At 38.2% G+C, this 23,716-nt stretch overlaps 1 protein-coding gene and 1 non-coding gene across 5 annotated transcripts in view; both read left to right on the top strand.

The window, feature by feature from the left end:
* The window catches only part of Gdpd1 (glycerophosphodiester phosphodiesterase domain containing 1), a 47,396-nt gene extending 38,248 nt beyond the window's left edge, over positions 1–9,148 (top strand). For 2 of the 4 annotated variants that reach the window (XM_071603122.1, XM_027950356.2), the window contains 3 exons: positions 4,427–4,486; positions 6,783–6,834; positions 7,238–9,148. In XM_071603122.1, coding sequence (XP_071459223.1) covers positions 4,427–4,486; positions 6,783–6,834; positions 7,238–7,360 — 235 coding nt within the window. In that variant the 3' untranslated portion in view covers positions 7,361–9,148. The remainder of the gene's footprint in view (positions 1–4,426; positions 4,487–6,782; positions 6,835–7,237) is intronic. The other 2 variants (XM_071603124.1, XM_071603123.1) reach the window with 2 other exon arrangements.
* A 7,723-nt stretch (positions 9,149–16,871) lies between these two features.
* On the top strand, positions 16,872–17,085 carry LOC114104304 (small nucleolar RNA U3). The gene has a single exon (XR_003584824.1). It is a non-coding gene; the product is annotated as a small nucleolar RNA U3 (small nucleolar RNA).
* Positions 17,086–23,716: the final 6,631 nt, after the last annotated feature.

Below are 23,716 nucleotides of genomic sequence, written 5' to 3'. Positions count from 1 at the left end.
TTTTTTTTGTTTGGTGCTAGGAATTGAATCCAGGGCCTTGCACATGCCAAGCAAACACTCCACCACTGGGTTACACCCACTCTTAGTTATGGTTTGTCCCCAATAAACTCATTTTGGGCTTGGTCCCCAAAGTAACTGTACTGAGTGATGGTAAGAATGTGATTAGGTCACTAAGTCACTAAGAGGATTAAAGCCTTTCTTATGGGAATGAGTTCTTGCCCTTGGCTTTTTCTTGCTTCTTTTGTATACTTGCCTTTCTTCTGCATATTCTTTACTGCTTTTCTGTTACCATGAGGCCCTCACAAGAAGCCATCCAGATACCATTGTCATGCTCTTGGAATTCTAAAACTGTGAGCCTAATAATCTCTTTTCTTTATAAATTTCCCGACCTTGGGTATTTTGTTATAGCAACATAAAACAATCTAGGATAAATATCATTGTTAAATAATAGGTTTTACTGGGTTGGGGAGTATTTCTATGGTAGAGCACTTGATAACATGCATGAGGCCCTGGATTTTTGATCCCCATCATCACATACACACACACACACACACACACACACACACACCAGATTTCTGTAGTTATCTCCATGTTTTGTTCCCTGACAGAGAGAGAGAATTTTTTTTAATATTTATTTTTTAGTTTTTGGCGGACACAACATCTTTGTTTGTATGTGGTGCTGAGGATCGAACGCGGGCCGCACGCATGCCAGGCGAGCGCGCTACCGTTTGAGCCACATCCCCAGCCCTCCCTGACATATTAATAATGTTTTTTGAGATAATTTTAAGACACATTTTCCAAATTAAATAATAAAGGATTATACTTTATCTGAACTAATCTCAGGTTACAACTTCCCATGCCTGTATACTCAGAAGTTAGACAAAAAGAAATGAGCTTAAGTACAGAAGCTTAATAATTATTTTATTCTGACATCAAATAACAATTGCCCTTTATTTTATTCTTCTTCATTGATAGTAATATACAGCTAAATCTCCATTAAACTCCAAAATCACCAGCAGGAATAATACATTTATGAAGAAAAATCACTACTACCATCACCAAAAAGGTGAAGAGGAAAAAAAAAAAAAACTTTGGAAATAAGAGAAAGAAAAGGTTAATTTAGTTTGTATGAGATACTTATGTGTTTACATAATTTCTCTATTAAGTACAGAGTCTTGCTTTCCATTCACAAATTTAAAAGATGAAAATGTTTAAAATGTTTACTGTTGCCTGGGAAATAATCAACAGTACTCAATAGTTGTTAAATTGTATTTGTTGTTATTATTAAAGAACTCTTCATCTCAAAATGCTACATACTTAGAATGTGATTTCTTCTTTTTAATTAGGGCATTATAGTTGTACATAGTAGTTAAGTTCATCCCGACAAAATCATACATGCATGGAATTCAATTTCAGTTCACTTTCCCTGCCTTTTCTCTCCCCTTCTTACTTCCCTCATTCTCTTTCCTCTTCTCTAAAAGTCTTCCTTTCATTCATCTCTTTATTTATTTATTTGTATGTGGTGCTGAGGACTGAACCCATTCCTCACACAGGCTAGGCAGGTGCTCTACCACTGAGCTACAACCCCAGTCCCATCTTTATGTATTTTTAATTTATTCTTTCTACTTATATGTAAAGGTGAAATTCCCTGTGGTATATTTATATATGCACATAGCATGGTCTTAAAAAATTACTTCCTTTTTCCTGTACCTTTTTTCTTATATATATATATATATATATATATATATATATATATATATATATATATATATTTTTTTTTTTTTTTTTAATTGTAGATGAACACAATACCCTTATTTTATTTGTTTATTTTTATGTAGTACCAGGGATCAAACACAGTGCCTCATGCATGCTAGGCAAGAGCTCTACCACTGAGCCACAACCCCAGCCCCATCCTGTCCCTCCTTTCTCCCTCTAGTCTCCTTCTTCACTCTGCTGGTCATCCCTATATCTTTATAGGGAGATATATTTTGTTCTAGCTTCCACATATGAGAGAAAACATTCAGCTCTTGATTTTTCTGATACTGGCTTATTTCACTTAGCATGATGTTCTCCATTTCCATCCATTTACCAGCAAATGCCATAATTCCATTCTTCTTTATGGATACATAATGATATATATATAAAATATTATATATGATTTTTCTTAATCACATTCTTATCCATAGAATGTGATTTCTAGCTATAGATTTCATAAGAATAACTAAGCCATGACAAAGGAATTTGGAGATTCTGGGGAGATCATTTAAATGTGATTTTACCTGCATGAAAACATTTTTCTACCCAAAATAACTTTAAAAAATAAAAATAAACATTAGTGGGCTGGAGGTGTGGCTCATCGGTAGTGCACTTGCCTGGCATTTGTGAGGCACTGGGTTTGGTTCTCAGCACTGCATATACATAAATAAAATAAAGGTATATCAACAACTAAAAAATATTAAAAAATAAAATAAACATTAGTGCAGCAGTCATTAGAAAATATAGGTAAGATTAACAATTAGGTCAATACTCTTATGTTTACCTTTCCTTCTATGCCTTCCTCCCTTTCTTTCTTTCTTACTAGGGATTGAACCCAAGGGTACTTTACCACTGAGCTACATCCCCAGCCCTTTTAAAATTTTTTATTTTGAGACAGGGTCTCACTAAGTTGCTTAGGGCCTCACTAAATTGCTGAGACCAGTCTTGAACTTGCGATCTTCCTGCCTCAGCCTCCTGAGTTGCTAGGATTACAGGTGTATACCACTGTAACTGGCTTAACTTCTGTTTGTTGCCTGTTTTCCAGCTGGGTTTCTTAGTGATGAGGATGTTTATTATATCTGTCCTCAATTATATTTATAAAAAGTCCGTGTAGCTATTTCTCAGACAAAACAACAGAAAACACTTTTTTTTGGGGGGGAGGGTACCCCGGATTGAACTCTGGGGCACTCAACCACTGAGCCACATCCCCAGCCCTATTTTGTATTTTACTTAGAGACAAATTCTCACTGAGTTGCTTAATGCCTCACCATTGCTGAGGGTGGCTTTGAACTCGCTATCCTCTGGTCTCAGCCTCCTGATTAATTCCTTCTGGGATTATAGGCGTGCGCCACCATACCCAGCAGAAAACACTTCTTAACTACAAAGAAACAATTTTCATTTGCTATAGTAGAATGATTCCTGGGATTAGAGGTTTAGCTCAGTGCTAGAGTACTTTCTTTTATATTTTATTTATTTATTTTTAGAGTACTTTCTAAGCCTGTGAGAGGCTCTGGGTTCTATTCCCAGCAACACACACACACACACACACACACACACACATACAATAAAGTGATTACTAACCATGTATAGCTTTTCTCCTGCCTGGAGCTGAATGTTATGCTCTTTAGATTATCTATATGTGTTTCTTTTGGAAAAAATATTGTTGAAATACCAAATAAGAAGCACAAACACTATAGCATTAGTCTTTTCTCTAAAAAGTGATTATGGATTAAAACAGGTAGAATACTATTTGTGTGTGTTTCAATGTTTGAAGGAGAACAATGGATACTTACATAATCTAATAATTGTATTTAATGAGGTAATTAGTATCCCTGAATTCCTGAAATTTCAACCAGGAGTTTCTATCTCAGAGTTAGAGAAAAGAAGAACTTGTACTTTATTCAGAGAGCTTCTAATAAAACTTGAACTCAGACAGAAAGTTAAAAGAGGAATTTAACAGTTGTGGACTCTCAGAATTTAAGAGTGTAGTCAGGAGGGGTGTCAGAAAGAAAACAGGAAACGAAGCTCTGGGAAGAATGAAAATGACTTTGTGCTGATAAACTTAGAAAGCCTCTGAGAAATCTTGGTAGGCGAGAGGAGTGTCAGAGATTTCCTTTGGATACCAGCCCAAGTTAGTGACACAGGTAGTTAGTTATTTGGCTCAAGCCTCAAAGAGATGGGAGGAGGAACTCAGCATGGGGCTAAAAAGTCAGGTAGAGCCTTTTAGTAGGAAAGATAATTTTAAAAGGACAGGTCCAAGTCCTCAAATATTGAAAAGGAAAGAAAAATATACATTATACGCTCATTTTTTACCCCAAATATCTTTTTTAATTCATAGCACAATTTAGTTGTGTGTTTAAATCTACTACATAGGAAATTATAGCCAAGGAGGAGAAAGAGGTTGTCTAAAAGAGAGGATCATGATAAATCCAGGGCACCAGGTCTCTGAAATATAATTTTTATTTTTATCTTCAAATAGTGATAGCAAAAAGTTAGCTTGAGGCCTGTGGAAACAGAACTGACTGGGCTTTTTATTATTGTTGTCCTTTTCACAAATATTCTTTTTAAGAACATAGTAAGACATGCTTGGTCTTTTTTTTTTTCGTTTCATTTTTGAACTTGGCTTATTCCTGTATTTCTAATTTTTAATTCAAACTTTATCTTTCCTCAGGCTAAAGGAACCACACACCATGTCCAGAAGTCAAAAGTTTCTCATCTGGCTTTCCGATATGTAAGAATTTTAGTTTCTTGATATGCAGGTTATTGCTCTGTGTTTAATAAATATCACATTTAAAATTTAGTGCAAGCTTCCCACATGGAATTTGCAACAAGGACTTGGTGAGCACCTCCTAAGCAAGTGGATGTATGTGAATCATTTAGAAGTAGCTTAATTACTTACTAGACACAAAAACCTCAGGAGGAATTTTGAGAGTTAATGTCATCCACCTTTGTGGGAAAACTGAGCCCCCATTCACCCAGTGAAATGATTTACTTGGGGTCATGTAGCTAATTAGTAGCAGAGTTGTGGTAAATAGCCTTCTACTTATTCACTGATTCCACTAGTTCACAAATAAAAACATGGTGAAAAGAAGTGTGCAAAACAATATGTAAAAATATATATTGCCTACTGGCACATTTTTTAGAAACATTTGTACCAAGACTCAGCAACAGAGAGATCCTTCCTGCAGGGTGAAGACACACTTTAAAGAAAAATGCCTTAATTTTTACAATATATTGAGTTTAATTTTAGGTAAAATTATGTAATTGTTTTATGTTTTGCTTTAGAATGGAGCCTTGAATATTAAATATGTTAATAGTCCTAAATCACAATCTTTTATTTATTTCTTTTTTATTACCGGGGATTGAACCTAGGGGTGCTTATCCACTGAAAACCCCCATCCCCCATCAGCATTTTTAAATATTTTATTTAGAGATAGAGCCTCGCTGAGTTGCTAAGTGTCTTGCTAATCTGCTGAGGCTGAAGCTCCTGACCTGCTGGGAATTCAGGCATGCAGCACCATGCATGGTACAACCTTTTATTATGTAGCTCCTCTTTCAAAGTTTTGGAAAATTGATTTTATGTATTTTTCTGTGCCACAGGTTTTTTTTTTCCTTTATTCTTGATTTAATTTCTAGTTTTCAAGAACGCACTTTTATTTTTTTTAATATTTATTTTTTAGGTGTAGTTGGACACAATGCCTTTATTTTATTTACTTATTTTTATGTGGTGCTGAGGATCGAACCCGGGGCCTCACACGTGCTAGGCGAGCGCTCTACCGCTGAGCTACAACCCCAGCTCCAGCGCACTTTTAATTGGTGTTAAAAGCACATCAGGGGGCTAGAGTTGTGCATCAATGGTAGAGTGCATGCCTAGCACATGTGAGGCACTGGGTTCCATCCTCAGCACCACATAAAAACAAATAAATAAATAAAGTTATTTTTTTTTAAAAGCACATGATTTCAGGTTTTTCTTACTTAAGATCATTCTAATAGATACAACTGAATAGAAATAATATGTATGACTTTCAGATGGGTGCCATGGCGCACTTCTGTACTCCCATCAACTTAGGAGGCTGATGTAGGAGTATCACAAGTTCCAAGCCAGCCTCAGAAATTTAATGAGACTCTGTCTCAAAATAAAAAGTAGAAATGGCTGGAAATGTAGCTCAGTGGTAAAGTGCCCCTGCATTCAATCCCCAATACAAAAAAAAAAAAAGAAGAAGAAGAAGGAAAGAATACATATAACTTTCCAGTACAATTAGTTCATATCTTGTTCAAGTGACTTGTAGTCTAAAAGTGCACTTTTAGTTATTTGAAACTAAAATTTAAAAAAAAAACTTTTTCATAGGTATTGAATAGTATAACTAATGGATATGTGATTTCTAAGATAACTAACAAAAGACTAGTTTATTATGTAACTGAAGTATGATGGTAAAGAACTTGACATGAATTTCCTGCTTTATTTTAACCTGGCACCTTAACACCTCCTAGCTCTCTCACTCTCATTATGGCTCCAGCAGGGAAAGTGAGCAAGCTTTTTCTCCATTAAGGTTTCCATGAGAATGGATCTTCTGGTGGCAGTACTGGGGGAGGTTCTCATTGTCCACCAGCCAGCAGCCAACAGTTAAGGGGGATCCAGCAGTTAAGATTTGAATTTATCCCCAGGAGCTACTATTACTTAAGACCTTTGCTTGTATTGCTGGAGTTTGGGGATTCAATTAAATAAAGAATTACGAATCTCAAAATTGACCAAGGTAGGACTGAGGACTAATTCTAGTCAGTAGTTAGGACTAAGAAATACAGCAGGGCATGGTAGCTTGTGATCCCAGCAATTTTGAAAGCCAAGGCAAAAGGATCACAACTTCCAGCAATTAAGCAAGACCCTAAGCAACTTATGGAGACCCAGTCTCAAAGGATAAAAAGGGATGTAGTTCTCAAAGCATGCCTGAGTTAAATCCCCAGTACTAAAATAAAACAAAAAGAAAAAAGAAAGAAATACCTAAATCTGTTCTGCCTTTCTTTTCTAGTTTATTAATGAGGAAAGCTTTATTTGACCACCTCACTGCCCGAGGCATTCAAGTAAGTTTTGGGAACAATGCATTTTGAAAACAGTGTAGCTTATCAATTTACCACAAGTGTAAAGGGTAGGGGCCTTTAACTGACTTAATTTGAACCCAGATTCTGGTGTTGTTCCCTTGCTGATTCACAAATGAGGACATTAAGATCTACCTTATAGTTAGTAATAAAGCATTCGTGTTTCTGTAGCTAGATAGCTCTTTATATAGTATAGACGAGAATAGCTAAGTCAGAGGGGTTGGGCAGTGCATGTTTAATGAGCAAGTGGAATTTTTTATAAGTTTACTGATTTCTTAAAATGGCAACTTTAAGAAGTTCTAAGAATGTTGAGATTATATAGATAAATGTTATAAAAATATTTTTCTCTTTTAACATTTGTTTTCATACTTGTGATTTTGATTTCCAGGTGTATGTTTGGGTATTAAATGAAGAACAAGAGTACAAAAGAGCTTTCGATTTGGGAGCAACTGGAGTAATGACAGATTATCCAACAAAGCTCAAGGATTTTTTACATAATTTTTCAGCATAGAAAAAGGAAGTATTCAAAGAAAACACAAAAAGACCTAAGAAAATAAAATTTCACTGTCATTTCCCTAAGATATTTCCAGAATGGTAAAAGTTTTAATCAGTTAAGTTTTTATTACCTCATTTTTAAGCCTGTGTGAGAATGTAGAAACAATATATTGTATATTTATTTCAAACAATATTGCATATTTCACATTTATAAATTGTTTAGAAAGATAACTTGTTTTGAGATGTAAGTAGATTATTAAGATGTCTGTATATACCATTGTGGTGGAACACTCCTGTAATCCCAGCAGCTTGGGAGGCTGAGGCAGGAGAATCACAAGTTTGAGGCCAGCCTCAGCAATTTAGCAAGGCCTTAAGCAATTTAGTGAGACCTTCTCAAAATTAAAAAAAAAAAAAAAAAAAGTCTGTATATGATGCTGTATTCTACTAGTCTAAGTAATTTTGAAATCAAAGGCTATTGGATAAACTTGTCATTAGCTCTCACTGGAATAAGATCAACTAATTTAGTAAAAGAAAATTATTGAAGGTCATTAGAGCTGTTTCGCATTGTTTCATTATCTCTAGATACATCTTAGTGAAAAGGGAAAAATACAATGGAAGAAGAGCTTGAAAATCAATGTCATAATTATCTGGCAAGTTATGCATCATTAACAGAAGGCAAGCTCAAAGAAATACTTTATCAGAAACAAAATCTGTAGACTAATTAGATTTCTCAGTTGCTGTTGTTATGGGGATATTGTACTTGTAATCTTTTTCAGGTGTGTAACAATGCTACCATGTCTTTTTTTATACATGAAAAATAGACTTTTAGGGCTAGGGCTGGGGCTAGGGCTGAGTGGCAGAGTGCTTGCCTGGTATGTGTGAGGCACTGGGTTTGATCCTCAGCACCACATACAAAAATAAGCAAATAAAATAAAGTCATGTTCTCCATCTACAACTACCAAAAAATTTTAAAAAATACTTTTGGTTTTAAATTAAAACAAGATCCAAATAATCATGTTTTTATGTTTCCTCTAAAGAAATCTAAGATTTTCATTTTCTGTCATTGACTTGACTGTTTGAACCTATATCTAGATTTTAAATAATATCTTGAATCCTAATAATCATATGAAACTGATGAAAGTACATATCATTGTTTCTAATACATACAGTATGAACCATCTGTTGCTGATCCTTAAGGATTCCTTCTTGGGCTGGGTATGTGGTTCAGAGGTAGAGCACTTGCCTAGCATGTGCAAGCAAGGCCCTGGGTTCAATCTCTAGCATGGGAAAAAAAAAAATCATTCTTTAGAGTATGAAGTAGAAAGAGAATGTAATTTTCCAAACATTAGACATCACTTTCTCAGCTGTTCTGATGTGACTTCGTGTAATCTATCTCTAATCTTTTTAACTAATTTTATGATCTCAGATTGGAAGATAAATATAATCTGGAGTAATAAATGTCTTTTACCTAGATTATGCCTCTCATTTGGAATTTGCCAACGATGTAGCTATAAAGGATGACCATACTCTCATCTGTTCCTGGATGACATAAATATCATTTGCTTTGTTGTTTAAACTGAAATAAAGTTTTCCAAGAACAAAATAAGTGTTCTCAATTTTCTTTTTACAATTATAATTCCAAATACACTTTATAGATTTCTTGCAGAATTTAATGAGATGGTATGAGTAAACAGCTGAGATTTCTCTCTAGAATAGAGAAAAATAAAAGAAAAAATGGAAACACTTTTATTGTAAGAAAATTACTTCTTGGCAATTCTAAAAAAACTTGGGCAAGTAATCTATTAAGTCAATCATTTTCACTTTTATTTATTATAATTTATAATTTTCATTTATTGTAATGTATTTAACTTATTACAATGTGTAATTATTTGCTAGGGGTTTGATCATCTTTAATAAAATTCTTTTTGTTCAAATTTGCTTTGTTATGATTCAGAGAAGGTCATGTTATAAAGCTAGCACATATTTTATGTGAACCAGTCAAAGATAAGTTACCTAAAATGACTGAAATGTTTTTTAAAAATCATGTTTTTCACTGTGGACAGTTGCTGATAGTGGTTACAGGACAATGTAATGTAGGTGATGCCACTAAAGTGTACACTTAAAAAAGTAAAAAAAAAAAAAAATCATGTTTTAAAAGTTTGATGATTTTATAATCAAGGTAACTTTAAGTCTCAATTAAAATATAATATCTATAGAAAGGGGTTTGATATTCATTACCAAGTGACATCAGAATAATGCTTTTTGGTTGGGATATCACCTTTTAAAAGAGGTTCAGATCCTGGCATTGTGGCACATGCCTATAATCACAGCTACTCTAAAGGCTGAGGCAAGAGGATCACAAGTTTAAAACCAGCCTGGGCAACTTGTAGAGAACTTGTCTCAAAATAAAAAATAACAAGTGTTGGCTTCATGGTAGAGGTTTAATCCCTAATACAAAAAAAAAAAAAGTATAATATTCTAATACCATTTCATTTTGAGATATAAGTGGACAGTCTTTGACTAGAGAAGTAGTCAAAAAAAATGTGATCAGATTCCCTTGATGTGAGCCTAGCACTGGATGTGGTAGACAGCTCTAGGTTTGTCTTGTGTGCCAATAGTATTTCATATGCATAACAATAAACCACAGTTGGAAGGTAATTAAGCAAGCAATTGTCATGAGGGTGTGGGTGAGACTATCTGTAGAATGAGAGTCCTAGGCAGGTTACCAGGGCAAAACAGGGCACTAGGTGCCAATTCTAGGGCCCAGGTCTTAGAAAGCTCATTTAACAGAATGATAACACTGGAAATAAGCACAGGGATAAATTGGACTGAGTCTCACAGAGTCTTAAACCTCTTTTATGGCCAGGACTGGGTCTAGAAGTTGGACAGGTGGGTGACTATAGAGGTGGGCATCTAGTTGTTACACTGTGGAGGATGAAATGGCTCTAGTGAGTTGGGAGGAGAGCATAAAACATAAATAACAGGGGCTAGGATGTAGTTTCGTGGTAGTGCACTTGCCTAACATGCAAGAGGCCTTGGATTCTATTCCCAGCACTACAAAAGCAAAAACAAAACTCCAAAACACATAAATTACAGTAATGTTCCAGTAGGGGAAACCACTAACATAGAATGCAGTGTAAATAGTTCTGTCTAGAGATGTGCAACATGGTGTCCCCAGAACTAATCCATTAATTAAAGAAAACACAGGCCTGGGGATATAGCTCAGTAGGTAGAGTACTTGCCTTGCATGTACAAAGCCATGGGTTCAATCCCCAGTTCCACAGGAAAAAAAAAAAAAAAAAAGTCAAAAGAGAATCTGGCCAGCCACAGTGGTGCACACATGTAACATCAGCAATTTGGGAGACTGAGGCAGGAGGATTGCAGGTTCAAAGCCAACCTCAGCAACTTAGCAAGACCCTGTCTCAAAATTAAAAAAAATAAAAAGGGTTGGGGATGTGGCCTAGTAGATAAGGCCTGTGGGGTCAATCCTTGTTAACCACCCACACCCCCCAAAACAAAAAAAAAAAAAAAATCTGCTATAGATAAGTTTCAATGTAAGGAAGGTCACGAATTCCAGCTTGAAGAATTTGTTCTGAACTGAATGTCATGTCCTAAGTAGGTGGCCAAACTTGAAACATTAAAAATAAGAAATGAAAATGCTAGGCAATAATAGGACAATCATTTCAGTCCCCAAAAGAAAGAGTAAATAGTAGTTGGAGACCAGGCACTAAAATAAGATCAGAACTAAAACAGTCAGATCAAAGAGTCACAGAGAAGATCAGAATGCTGGGAGTATAATGACATTCATAAAGTCACTATTGATGTTTAGGTTTTCTGCCTCATTTGTATAGCATTGCCAAAATGCAGAGTTGGATAGTCCTATAATCTGAAATAAAGATAAAAGCCTATAGCAGAGAACAGTCTAGAAACTGTTCAAAGGCTAAACAGATCCATACAGATCTAATTGCTAAAAAGTAATTTAGCAAGAGCTGAAGGTGCCCTCGGTGGTAGAGTACATGCTTAGTATATGAAAAGCCCTGGGTTCCAGTGACTTGGGAGGCTGAGGCAGGCAGATTGCAAGTTTGAAGAAGCCAACCTTAGCAATTCGGCAAGGATTTAAGCAATTTAGGGAGACCCTGTTTCAACAGGAAAAAAGGACTGGGGATGTGGCTCAGGGGTACAGTGTCCCTAGGTTTAATCCCCAGTACCAAAAAAAAAAAAAAAATCTGAAATTATATCCACCAGTGTCCATAGTGTTTTTTGTTTTGTAGACAGAGTCTCACTATGTTGCCCAGGCTGACCTTAATCTTCTGTCCTCAAGTGGTCCTCCTATCCAGCCTCCTGAGTGACTGGGACTATAGAGGTGGTGCTACCCTGCCTGGGCCTAAAAAGATTCTTATTTTTTTAGTGGTAGTGGAAAATTAAATTCAGGGCTTCTCATGCTAAACAAATGCTCTACCACTGAGCTACACCCCCAGCCCTCAAAAGATTTCTTAAATATACAGTACAACATCCTACACAATTGTTGTATAGCAGATCTCTGGAACTTACTCATCTTACATAACCAAAATCTTATACCTACCAATGAGCAACTAACTCCCCTTTTTTTCCTTCTTACTAGTCCTTGGCAATGCAACTCTATTCTTTTCCTTCTATAAGTTTGACTATTTTTACACTCACATAAGTGAAAAGTAAATGGACTAAGTATAGTGGCCTTCTGTGACTAAGGTTTATTGCATTTAGCACAATGTCTTTAGGGTTCATGCATGTTGTAGGATTTAATATTGCAAAGTTTATACAAAGCCCTGAGGCAGGAAAGAGCTTGGTGCTTAACGAGAATAGAAAGAAGAGTGAAAAATAAAGAAAGGGAAAGGAACAGAACACAAGTGGAGAAACAGACTTTCGGAAGAAGGACTCTTCATTGTAACAGAAGAGCAATTTAGGGATAAAAGCAGGATTTTGTAGCTTTCATTGTACAAAGATAAGTTTCTACCTGATAGTTTCTGATTTCTCATTAATGGATGAGTTGAGGTCTTTAGCTAAAACTGAAAATGAGTAAAGGGTGTATATGTTTCAGGAAAGGGAAAGCTTGTCATAGACTTTCTAGGGAGTGGGAATGTGAGCCTATTGGAGAAAGAGTGGGATTGCTGGATAGATCCAAGGACTAATTTGAGGCTTGAGATTTTGCATTTAAAATGAAATCAGGAGCTGGCAGTATAGCTCAGTGGTAGAGTGCTCGCCTAGCAAGCACAAGGCTCTAAGTTTGATCCTCAGGAAGAAAGAGAGAGAGAGAGAGAGAGAATTCTGAAGAGTTTAATGGGGAAAATAATAAGTAGAGGGCTGAGCTTTAGAATGCACCCAAAGAAAACAGATGTGGTCTGAAAAATAGAAGTAGTGGGACTGGGGTTCTGGTTCAGTGGTAGAGTACTTGCCTAGCACATGTGAGGCACTGGGTTGGATCCTCAGCACTGCATTAAAAAACAGACAAACGGTATCATGTCCATCTACAACTAACTAAATAAATAAATAAATAGAAGTAGAGGAGTATAATGTCCTCAACCCATGAAAGCAGAAATTTTAAGAATGAAGGTGGTTATCAGAAGTGCCCCAAATGGGACACTGAAATCAAAGAAGGCAAGGGCTTAGAAAGGATGACAGCATTTGCTTTAAAAGGAGGCCTCTGTGACTTTGGTTCATTTACTTCTTTAGTTGGTGAAAATGATACCACATCATAAAGGGAGAGAGAGGGCTGAACAATGCTCAATGAGTCTGATAACACTCAGCCATTTATTCAAAGAAAGTAGAGAACCAGGGCATTTGAAAGAGCAGCAGTAACAACCGAATTGTGTTCTAAATGGGGAGGCTCATCAAAGCATAAAAACAGAGAGCTAGTGGAGAGACCATTGGAGACAGAATATGTGAGCAAAGATCTCTTCAGGACTGAGTGCTGGACGTGGTAGTGCACACCTGTAATTCCAGCAGCTTGGGAGGCTGAAGCAGGAGGGTCACAAGTTCAAAGCCAGTCTCAGCAATTTAGTGAGGCCCTGAGCAACTTAGTGAGACCCTAATTCACAATAAAAAATAAAAACGGGCTGGGGATGTGGCTCAGTGTTTAAGTACCTCTGGGTTCAATCCCTGGTATCCCACCAAGGGCGAAGCAGAGATATTGGCTCCATGGTAAATTGCCCCTGGGTTAAATCCCGAATACCAAGAAGAAAGAAAAACTGTCCAGATGAACCCCAGAGAGTGTCCCTTGTGTCCACACAAACATGGGTAGCCAACACATGGATAGTTTAACCCACCTATTAGCTTCCAAAATTTAGGATCTTTTTTTAAAAATTTTTTCCTTCTGCAGTGCTGGGGATCAGACCCAGGGCCTCATTCATGCTAGGCAAGTTGTATGCCACTGAGCTACATCCCCAGCCCTCACCCTATGTCTTTAAACAGGTCAGGAACTGATTTGTGTTTTTAGGGACAGAAAACCATAGCTTCTGATTGAGTTTTAGTCTGTAATAGGTTAATTAATAATAACAAGTCTTTCAGGGGATGGTGGTATTATGGAGCTGGGGCCTTTTGAGAAACTGAGGCACTGAGAAGATCCCCTCTTCAAACCCTGATTCTTGCAATCAAATCAGAAAGATTTGAGACATCTCTCAGAGTACCAGAAATGAGTTTATTGAAGCAATAGGAAAAAGGGAAAGGGGACACTCTCAAGGGTGAGAATGGGTTCTCTCAGAGAGGAGAGGGACAGGGACAATGTGTCTCTCCTCCACTCCAGTTTTATAGGGATCCCACCCAGGTCCACCTCTTGATTTTGGACAGAGAGCAGAGTGACATCAGATTTTTCACGTCCCCATTGTCATGGCAACTCTAGGTCACCTTGGTCCCTGCTGACCAAATCTAATTGGATTCTTAGCCTTTCATTCTTACAGAGTTTATGGTTAGGAGGAACTATTCTTATCTCCCAGAGTTTCAGGATCTGATCACAAAAGTCTCCTCCCTCAGGGCAACTTGGGTTCCTCTTCTCCCCATTATCTTGGGTCTGAATTTAACAGGTAGTTTGCTGAGGAATGTGACATATCCTGTCTACTTGGGCCAGGAAGGGCTGCAGGTAAATTGCTTCTTAGAAAAGAAAGCATGTAGTGTCAGCCCAGAGCACCCATTTTACAGAATTATTCCCTTAACCTCATTTCCCACCATTCACATCTGTCTGTCCCCTAGGCACACACTTAGAATCCCCATTACAGCATAGGCTGAGGCAGAGCAAGCTCCTGACTCAAAATGAAATTAAAAGGATTGGGGTCTTGGTACAGTGGTAGAGCACTTGCTTAGTATGTAGGAGGCCCTGGGTTCAATCCCCATTACTGAGGTGCGGGGTGGGGGGGACTTTTAAAAAAATTTTTTAGTTGTTCATTGACCTTTATTTATTTACTTATATGTGGTGCTGAGAATCGAACCCAGTGCTTCACACATGCTAGACAAGCGCTCTACCAAATGAGTCATGACCCCAGCCTGAAAAACTTTGTTTTAAAAATTTTTCAAAGAATTCAGAATGCTTTTTTCTTAATGTTTTTTAGTTGCCAATGGACCTTTATTTAATGTATTTATATGTAGTGCTGAGACTCGAACCCAGTGCCTCATACATGCTTGGTAAGTTCACTACCACCGAACCACAACCCCAGCCCCTTAAGAATGCTTTTTTAAAGGTTGTATGTAAAACAACACCTTCAAAATACATTTATATGGTATTTCTTCAAGAGTATGTAGAAAATCTTTTCATCAGTTAAAACAACATCACTGCAGTAGACCCAGCAAAGGCTAGGCTTTCAAGGTCAAGGATACTTTCATGGGCCATTTATTTATGTGTTTATTTTGGTACTGAGGGTTGAACCCAGAGGAGTTTAATCACCGAGCCACATCTGCAGCGGGGGCCCGCCTTTAATATTTTAATATTTTTTAATTTTTTTAATATTTTTTTTAATTGTAGATGGACACAATACCTTTATTTATATGTGGTGCTGAGGATTGAACCAGGGCCTCACACTTGCTAGGCAAGTGCTCTACCGCTTAGCCACATCCCCAGCACTCTTTTTTGAGACAGGATCTCCCTAAACTACTTAGGGCCCCACTAAGTTGATGAGCCTGGTCTTGAACTTGTGATCCTCTTGCTTCAGCCTCCCCCGATAAGGAAAAAGTGCACCTTTCTCCCCAGCATGAAACCAGCTCTTGATGTTGCCTTGCTGCAACTGATGATCATTCTTTTCCTTTGGGATATACCAGCTCTGCTTAACAGCTGTGACTGCGGTCAAGTTACCTAGCTTTTCCAGGTCTTACTTTCTCTAGCTATAAAGTTGAGGTAATTAATACTTATTTATCTTATATGTAAAACATTCTGGTTCATGCCTATATTCATTATCTTCATTATATATGTTCATTATATATCATATTCATTATATATGTATATATAATGAATATAATATTATATATTATATTCATTATATATGTTCATTATATATGTTCATTGTCTTGCAAGGCTAAAGCAGAGGGATCACACATTTGAGGCAGTCTTGGCAACTTAGTGAGACCTGATTCCAAAGAAAAAGGGCTGAGGGTATAGTTCAGTGGTAAAGTTATCCTTGGGTTTCATCGCAGTGCCCAAAAAAAAAAAAAAAAAGCACTCAAAATGTTGTTGAATATGTGACAGGCTCTTGATACATAGTAGCTAATATGCTATGCAAGGTGGTGCATGTGTGTAATCTCAGGGACTGGGGAGGCTGGGACAGAAAAATAGCTAATTGGAGGCCAGCCTCAGCAATTTAGCTAGATCCTGCTCAAAATAAAAAATAAAAAAGGTTGTGGGGGATATAGCTCAGGGATAGAGTGCCCCTGTGTTCAATCCCCAGGATTGCAAAAAACAAAACCACCTAATACTGTTATGGTTGACACTTACATTCTCATGTTTGTTGAGGGAAAAAATAATGCCCAACTCACCAGACAACTAGATTTATTTTTAATATTCAAAGGCAAGCATGGCACTAAACACAGAAGATTTTGATTTTCAAGTGCTGGGTCTCAGCCACGGTCACAGTGACATGTTCTTATTAGTGTTTGAAGTTAAATTATTAGACCAGCCATTTTGAGCTACTGCTTTGACTTACCCATCACCAGAAGCAACCAGATGCTCACTAGTAGAGGTAAAAGCCCGCCCTTTCCTTTAGCTGTAAGGGGCGGGGCCACATTACTAGAACCAAGAAGAGAACACCTCCTTGGCTTTAAAACTCAGCTTGTGATTGGCTGTCATTCGGCATTATGTTAATTTAGCATGACGTTTGAAAACTCCTCTAAACAAGTACGTTCCATTTAAAACGTTAAACTGTGTTGTTAAGTGAAAATATTTGGAAACATCGTATCGCAAAATGTGTTTTATTATTTATTTTACAGCGAAAGTAGAAGTGAGAGAAACTACCTCATCATCACTTAAAAGTGATTAATCCTGGTAGACCCAGCAGGGCCTGGTGGGAGCGGTTAAGACTATACTTTCAGGGATCATTTCTATAGTATGTTACTAGAGAAGTTTCTCTGATTGTGTGGAGTACTGAAAACCACGAGGAGGAGTTGAGTGGTCTCTTCTGAGCGTGAAGCTGGTTCTGGGTGTTGCTTTATTGCAACTGCCTTTTGCCATTGATGATCGTTCTTAATCCTCTTTGGAGGTTAAGAGGGAGAGACCACAGTCTGAGTGGTTTCTGTTATTTACACAGTTTTTGCGAAAGTAGAAGTTGTAGGATTTGTGTCTGAGGGTTTTTATTGAGGTAAAGTGCTTTTTTTTTTTTTTTTTCTTTTAACTCCTTTTAGTTGTAGGTGGATACAGTAGTTTATTTTTATGTGATGCTGAGAATTGAAACTGATGCTTCATGCATGGTAAGCAAGGCACAACCCCCAGCCCCAAGGTGCTGTTTTTTTTTTAATTTCGTGTTTTGAGGTTGTATTAGCAACTTACAGTTCTGGGTTACATTTTTGCAGTAATGCCAGATTTGGAAGATAAGGGTTGTGTGCTACCCAAGTCATACCTATATCACTATTGTCTGTAAGAATAGTCATTCCTGTCAAAGACTTGTAAGAATTGGGGTAACAGGATGCTACCTAGCTGTAGTTTTGCTAATGTCAAATCTCATCTCCCAGAGGACTCCAAAATCATAGCAGCAATAAGGATTAATTGGGACTTAAAGGTTTAAGTCTAGGTCTTTTTGACCTTTTTAGTCAGTTTCTTTGTATACCTCATGACAGCCTTTTGCTACATTTTTACAGACCCCGCGTTTTTACGGGTCTGTTCCTATTTGTCTTTATATCAACCACAACATATAGTGCTGACCTAGAATATTTGTTAGAAGAATGCGTTTTGTTTTCTGTTAGAAAATTTCCGAGGGACATTTCCAATTGTAAAGTTGTAGGGATAGTGAGCTGCTTTTCCCAATCTATTCTTTTTCCTCCCCTCCTTTTTCTTCCTTTATCTTTATTTCCAGTTGACAGGGTCTTGAGCTTAGTTGCTCAGGCTGTCCTCGAATTTGTGATCTTCCTGCTTAGCCTCTTAAGTAACTGGATTACAATCAGAATACCCACATACCCTTCTTCCTCACTCCCCCCACAAAAAAAAAAAAAAAAAAATTACTTGCACTTGTGGAGATAGGAATCAGTAACTGAAACTACTGTCCCTGGGATACAGGGAAAACTGTACCAATCAAATTTTTGAGAAATTGAGAAATGTCAAAACCAAAAAATAATATTAAATGTTTATGACTCCAACATCTAGAACTGACAATTATTATTAGCATTGTATTTTATATCTTAGTCAATGAAACAAATAAAACCTTACAGGTAGGGCTGAAGTTGTGGCTCAGTGGCAGAGCGCTTGCCTGGGATGTGTGAGGCACTGGGTTCGATCCTCAATACCATATAAAAATAAATAAAGGTATTGTGTCCAACTACAACTAAAAAAATAATTTTAAAAAAATCTTACAAGTAAAGTAGTATTTGAGTCCTATCCCCAGACCCCTTCTCAACCTGATTTGGCCAGTGGGAAGCCCAAGTATGAGATCAGAAAGAGGGAGATTGGTATTTATCTCTCAGGACCCTCTCAGGGGGAATCACTTTAGGCTAAGTCCCTTGACTAAAGAGCAAGCTTATTTGGAGTTAGCTCTGTCTCTAGGAATCTCTCCTTTTAGGTTCCACCAACCTTTCTCTATTCTGGACTATGGACTAAGAGCTCTGCAATTGCTGGTCCTTGGACATTTTACTATCTTTGTGGTTTCCCCAAACCTTTGTAATGATCTCTTATTAAACAATACCCAAATTGTTCTAACTCATATGTGCATCTGTTTCTTGCTTGTTCTCTGACTGATTCACCTGGGATGCTCCCAAAAGGCAGATTTCTAAGATTTGTTTTCTTTCTTTTCATTAATTCACTTAGTTATATATTTATTCAGCAGATTCTTGAATGATCCCTGTACTAGGTGCCCTGTGTGCAGTAGTTAACAGTTCCTGCCTTTGGTAAAAGACAAATAATAAAGAAGAAAACAACCTAATCATAGTTAATTTTGATATGATAGAAGTTAAAGAGGACCAAGGCCAAACTTTAGATTCAAGGGCCAGGAAAAGTTTTTCTGAGGAAGTACACTTTACCCTGAAGTATGGGAGTTTGAGGCAGAGTGAACTGCAAGTGCAAAGATGGCAAAGCACTTGGTGTTTCAAGGAGCAGAAAGTAAACCAGTGGGCTTGGCCAAGCAAAGTGCACTGGGGATGCATTGTAAGACAAGAGAGCCAGGTGGGATTCAGATCAGGGGTCACTCCATTTAAACTGAGCTAACTGGGCTGCACGAAATACCCACACAAGAGACACAAATACCTTTTCTTTGGGGTCGCTGTGACGGCTCCTCTGACCTTAAGGGTCCGCAGAAAGAGAGAGAGCAAGAGCACGCTGACCCCTTTTATTGAGGAGAAGCTATTCAAATGCAGCAAGGGGTCAGGTTTCAGGGGGCTGAGTCTATCTTCATGATGTCCACTGTCAGCAGGTTGACTGACACCTGGGTAGCCCACACCCAAGGGCACAGTAAGAGAAGGGGACACACACAAGGCACTACCATGGAAGATTCTATCCTAAACAGGGCAAGGGGTTATATTACAAAGGAACAGGTGACCATAGCCTCACCCATGGGACTGTAGCAAGGTACACCCATGCACGAGACACTGAGTGCCTCAGCATCCAGCTGGGGAGTGTGACTCAGTCACGTGTAAGGTTGGTCTCCCACAGCAAAGTATTTGCATTTTATTTTAAGTGGAAATAGGAGTCATTAAAGGGCTTTAAGAAGAGAAGTGACATAATTTTATTTATTTAGAGACTGAGTCTAATTGCCCAGGCTGCCCTTGAACTTGTAAGCCTTCTACTTCAGCCTCCAGAGCCACTGGGATTACAGGCGTGTGCTACCACACCTGGCTTATTTTTCAAGATTGTTCTGGCTGCGAATAGAGATTGGAAAGGGACAAGATAGGAAAAAAGATATGGTAGTGGGTATAGAGATGGAAAGAAGTGACTAGATTTGAGATATTTTTGAGGGTAAAACCAACATGACTTGATAATGGATTAGATGGAGGAATAGGTGAGTAAAAAAAGGAGAAAACTCTAGGCTGGCTTTGGCCCCTACAAGTGGAGGGTAAAGTATATTGAACCCATGGGTGCTTTATCATTGAGTCATTGACTGAGAGTAGACCAGTAAAGAAACAGGTTTCTAGAGAGAATATGAAAACATCTGATTCAAGTCACAGTCACACTTTGAAAAAACATGATCCAGAATTCACAAATGCATGCTTTAAACTCTGTAACTAGGGTCAAGAGTATAGCCCAGTTGTAGAATGCCTATCATGCATGAGGCCCTGGGTTCAATCTTCATCATGGAAAAAAAAAAAAAGTCAATTAAATGAAAACCAAGGAATTGGAGTAGTGGCTCAGCGGTAGAGGGTTTCCTCACACGTGTAAGATACTGGGTTTGAACCTCAGCATCACATAAAAATAAATAAACAAAATGCAGGTATTGTGTCCATCTACAACTACCAGAAGAAGAAGAAGAAGAAGAAGAAGAAGAAGAAGAAGAAGAAGAAGAAGAAGAAGAAGAAGAAGAAGAAGAAGGAGAAAGAAGAAGAAGAAGAAGGAGGAGGAGGAGGAGGAGGAGGAGGAGGAGGAGGAGGAAGAGAAGGAGAAGAAGAAGTCTGAAGAATTCTTGAGAAGACAAAACAGACCTCACAAGTGACCTCTTGAGTTATTTCTTATGAATTAAAATGGATCAGAAGGAGTCAACAAATATATAAGTAGGAACTTTCCGATGGAATAGATCTAATTAGGCAAAGTGTAACTGTAATCAATCAAAACTTTTCTTGGCTTTTCTGTGTCCATCCTATAAAAGTCTTCTGCTTGAGTTTTTTTTGTAGAGTTCCCAGCCCACATCTGGGTTGGAACTGCCCAATTCATGACCCATTGTATGTGCAAATAAGGATTTTGTTATGCCTCAGCTTATATTTTTTGAAAGTTCTCATGTAATTGTTTTCCTTTCTCTTCTAAATATGATTTTCTTTTATTGTGTGTGTGTGTGGGAGGGGGGTAATGTATATTGAACCCATGGGTGCTTTATCATTGATTACATCTCTGGCCCTTTTTATTTATTTTTAAAAAATATTTTCAGTTGTAGTTGGACACAATTTCTTTATTTTTTTTAATGTGGGGCTGAGAATCAAACCCAGTGCCTCACATGTGCTAGACAAGTGCTCTACCACTGAGCCACAACCCCAGCCCCCTTTTTATTTTTTATTTTTATTTTGAGACAAAGTCTTGTTAATTTGCTCAGGGCTTACTAAATTGCCCAAGCTGGCCTAGAACTTGCAATCCTCCCGTCTCAGGCCCCAGAGTCACTGGGATGACATGGATAGCTGCTGTGCTTGGCTCAAGTACAATTTACATTAAGTACTTTAATAGAATTCTTAGGTGGTGTTATGCAGAGGAGTTTTTGTTCTGTTTTGTTTTACTACCTCATTCTAGCCATGACACCATATTATGGAAAAAAAAACAACACAACTTTGTTTTTTGTTTTATTTTGGTGGTGCTGAGGATCAAACCCACATGATAAGCAAGCACTACACTATTGAGCTCCATCCTCAACCCTTTTGTTAAATTTATTTTGAGACAGGTTCTCACTAAATTGGTGAGTCTGGTCTCTATTTTATTTTATTTTTTTAAATGAGGAAGTTTTTTTAATATTTATTTTTTAGGTGTAGATGGACACATACCTTTATTTTTATGTGTTGCTGAGGATTGAACCCGGGTCCCACCCATGCTAGGAGTGCGCTCTACCACTGAGCCACAATCCCAGCCCATGGTCTCTATTTTATTATCCTCCTGTTTTAGCCTCCCAAATAGCTGGGATTATAGGCATGAGCAGCTGTACCTGGCTGAAAGTTGAGTTTTGAAAAATACAAGCATTTCATCTTTTCAATCTGTTGTGATCTTTGAAGTCAAATATGAAAACTTACTAATGATGAGGTTATATAGTCTATGTACTTAAACAAAAGGTCCAAATGCATGATATAATCCTTTACCAGTTCCTTCCAAACCCTCCTCCTCCAGCTGATTCATTTACACTTTACAAAGTGAACAAAAGCCCACCCTCACCTGTGGAGTGGGGGGCTTGGGCTTCTCACCATGCTGAGGACAGAACCCTCTGCTTCTTCCAGTTCTAACCGACACAGGCAAAGGGGAGACACCCAACTCCAAGCTCAGTGCTCACATTAAATTCAAAGTTGAATCACACCCGGGCATTGCATGTACATCTGTGATGTGTGTTGTTCTTATCCATGTCTGTGTTAGCTGAAGGAGAGGGTGCAATGACCGCTTTCCAGTTGCTGGCTTGTATAAGGCCCCAAGTGCTTGACCCTCGAATGTTCAAATTAGAAAATGAAGTGGGAAAAGAAAAGTCTGTAGAACAACAAAGACCAAAGAATCCAATTTGCTGACTTCATATCTGCGGGAGGCCGTTGGAAGCAGTCACCGAAATGAAGTTTGGGGACTTTTTGCTCATTTAAACCTCGTCTTGGAATCCCCAATTACACACCTAATTAAGAGTCAGACAGTTGGGCAAAGAGTTGAAAGGGATGATAAGGGAGTGTGGGATTAACAGGAAGAGGCACCTCCCGGCTTTGGCAAATCCTGGGGAGGAGTGTCCTTTCGCCTGCCTTTCAGAGTCCAAATCCCTGCTTCTCTGACACCTTCTGGACACTTCTTTAGCAACTTGTGTCTTGTCACCCTGTCCTTAAAAACACTGAATGTCGGAGATGGAAGAGATCTCCACGGAGCCAAGAACCAAGTCCCAAGTACACTCCATGTGTACACCCTAGAGGGACACCTTTCTTATTCTTGTTCCAGTTTCAGCTGGTGTTTTGGAATTACTATCTAACAAAAAAGAATTGAGCTGAGAGAGGAGAACTGACAGCTCCAGAGAGAGGATCTGGGGCTGCGCTGGGTGAACGGGAGCATTTTGCTTACCTGGCTGAGGATATTGGAAGGCTCGGGGCTATTCCTGTGACCAGAGAACTCTTTGACTCTGGATGCAAAGGGTAATTAGAGAACTTGCTCAGGAGTTGCCTGGGGAAGCTACAGAATCCGTTTCTTCCATTCTTACTTCCTGTCTGATGTAGCCTTGCCCATTTCCATGGCAACCAGGAAGCTTCTCAAGTTTCACTGAACCATGGCTTGGGGAGATTCAGGAGGAACCAGATGGGGTGGGTGGGAGCTGAGGCTGAGATGTATGTGTCTTCCCATTTTATCCTTACCTCTGGTTTTGACAGGGCTGTCCCCAAAAGCAGATGCAGAAATGCGAGGATCATGATTCCTTTTGTGACCTCAAGGCTCCAGATGCCAATCCTGAGTCATGAAGATGCCTGGCGTGACTCTACGTCTATTCTGGAAGAATCCTGTGTCTCAGATTCCTCCTGTAGCCTTGTCTACCCTTAAGACCCTGCTCCCTCCTTTTCTCACTTTAATTTCTTCCCCAAGTCACTAGCAAAGGACAGACTTAGTGCAGAGTCACAGAACAGTTATAATTTTTTTTTTTTTTGCTGGGGACCGGGTGATTTGGAAGGAATGAGAACCCTGGTATACAAATTAAGAGCAATGTTGTTTTTCTTGATCTGTGATTTTGACCTTCAATTTCTTCATCAGTAAAGTGTAGAGGTTGACAGACCCTCCTTCATAAGGTGGCCATGAGGATTAAATGGGTGGATATGTGTGTTACCCTTGGAACAATGACAGTCATGCAGAAGGTCCTAGATACACACT

The sequence above is a fragment of the Marmota flaviventris genome, chromosome 17, assembly GCF_047511675.1.
Source record: "Marmota flaviventris isolate mMarFla1 chromosome 17, mMarFla1.hap1, whole genome shotgun sequence".
NCBI lineage: Eukaryota > Metazoa > Chordata > Mammalia > Rodentia > Sciuridae > Marmota > Marmota flaviventris.
This window is presented reverse-complemented; position numbering and strand designations above follow the sequence as displayed.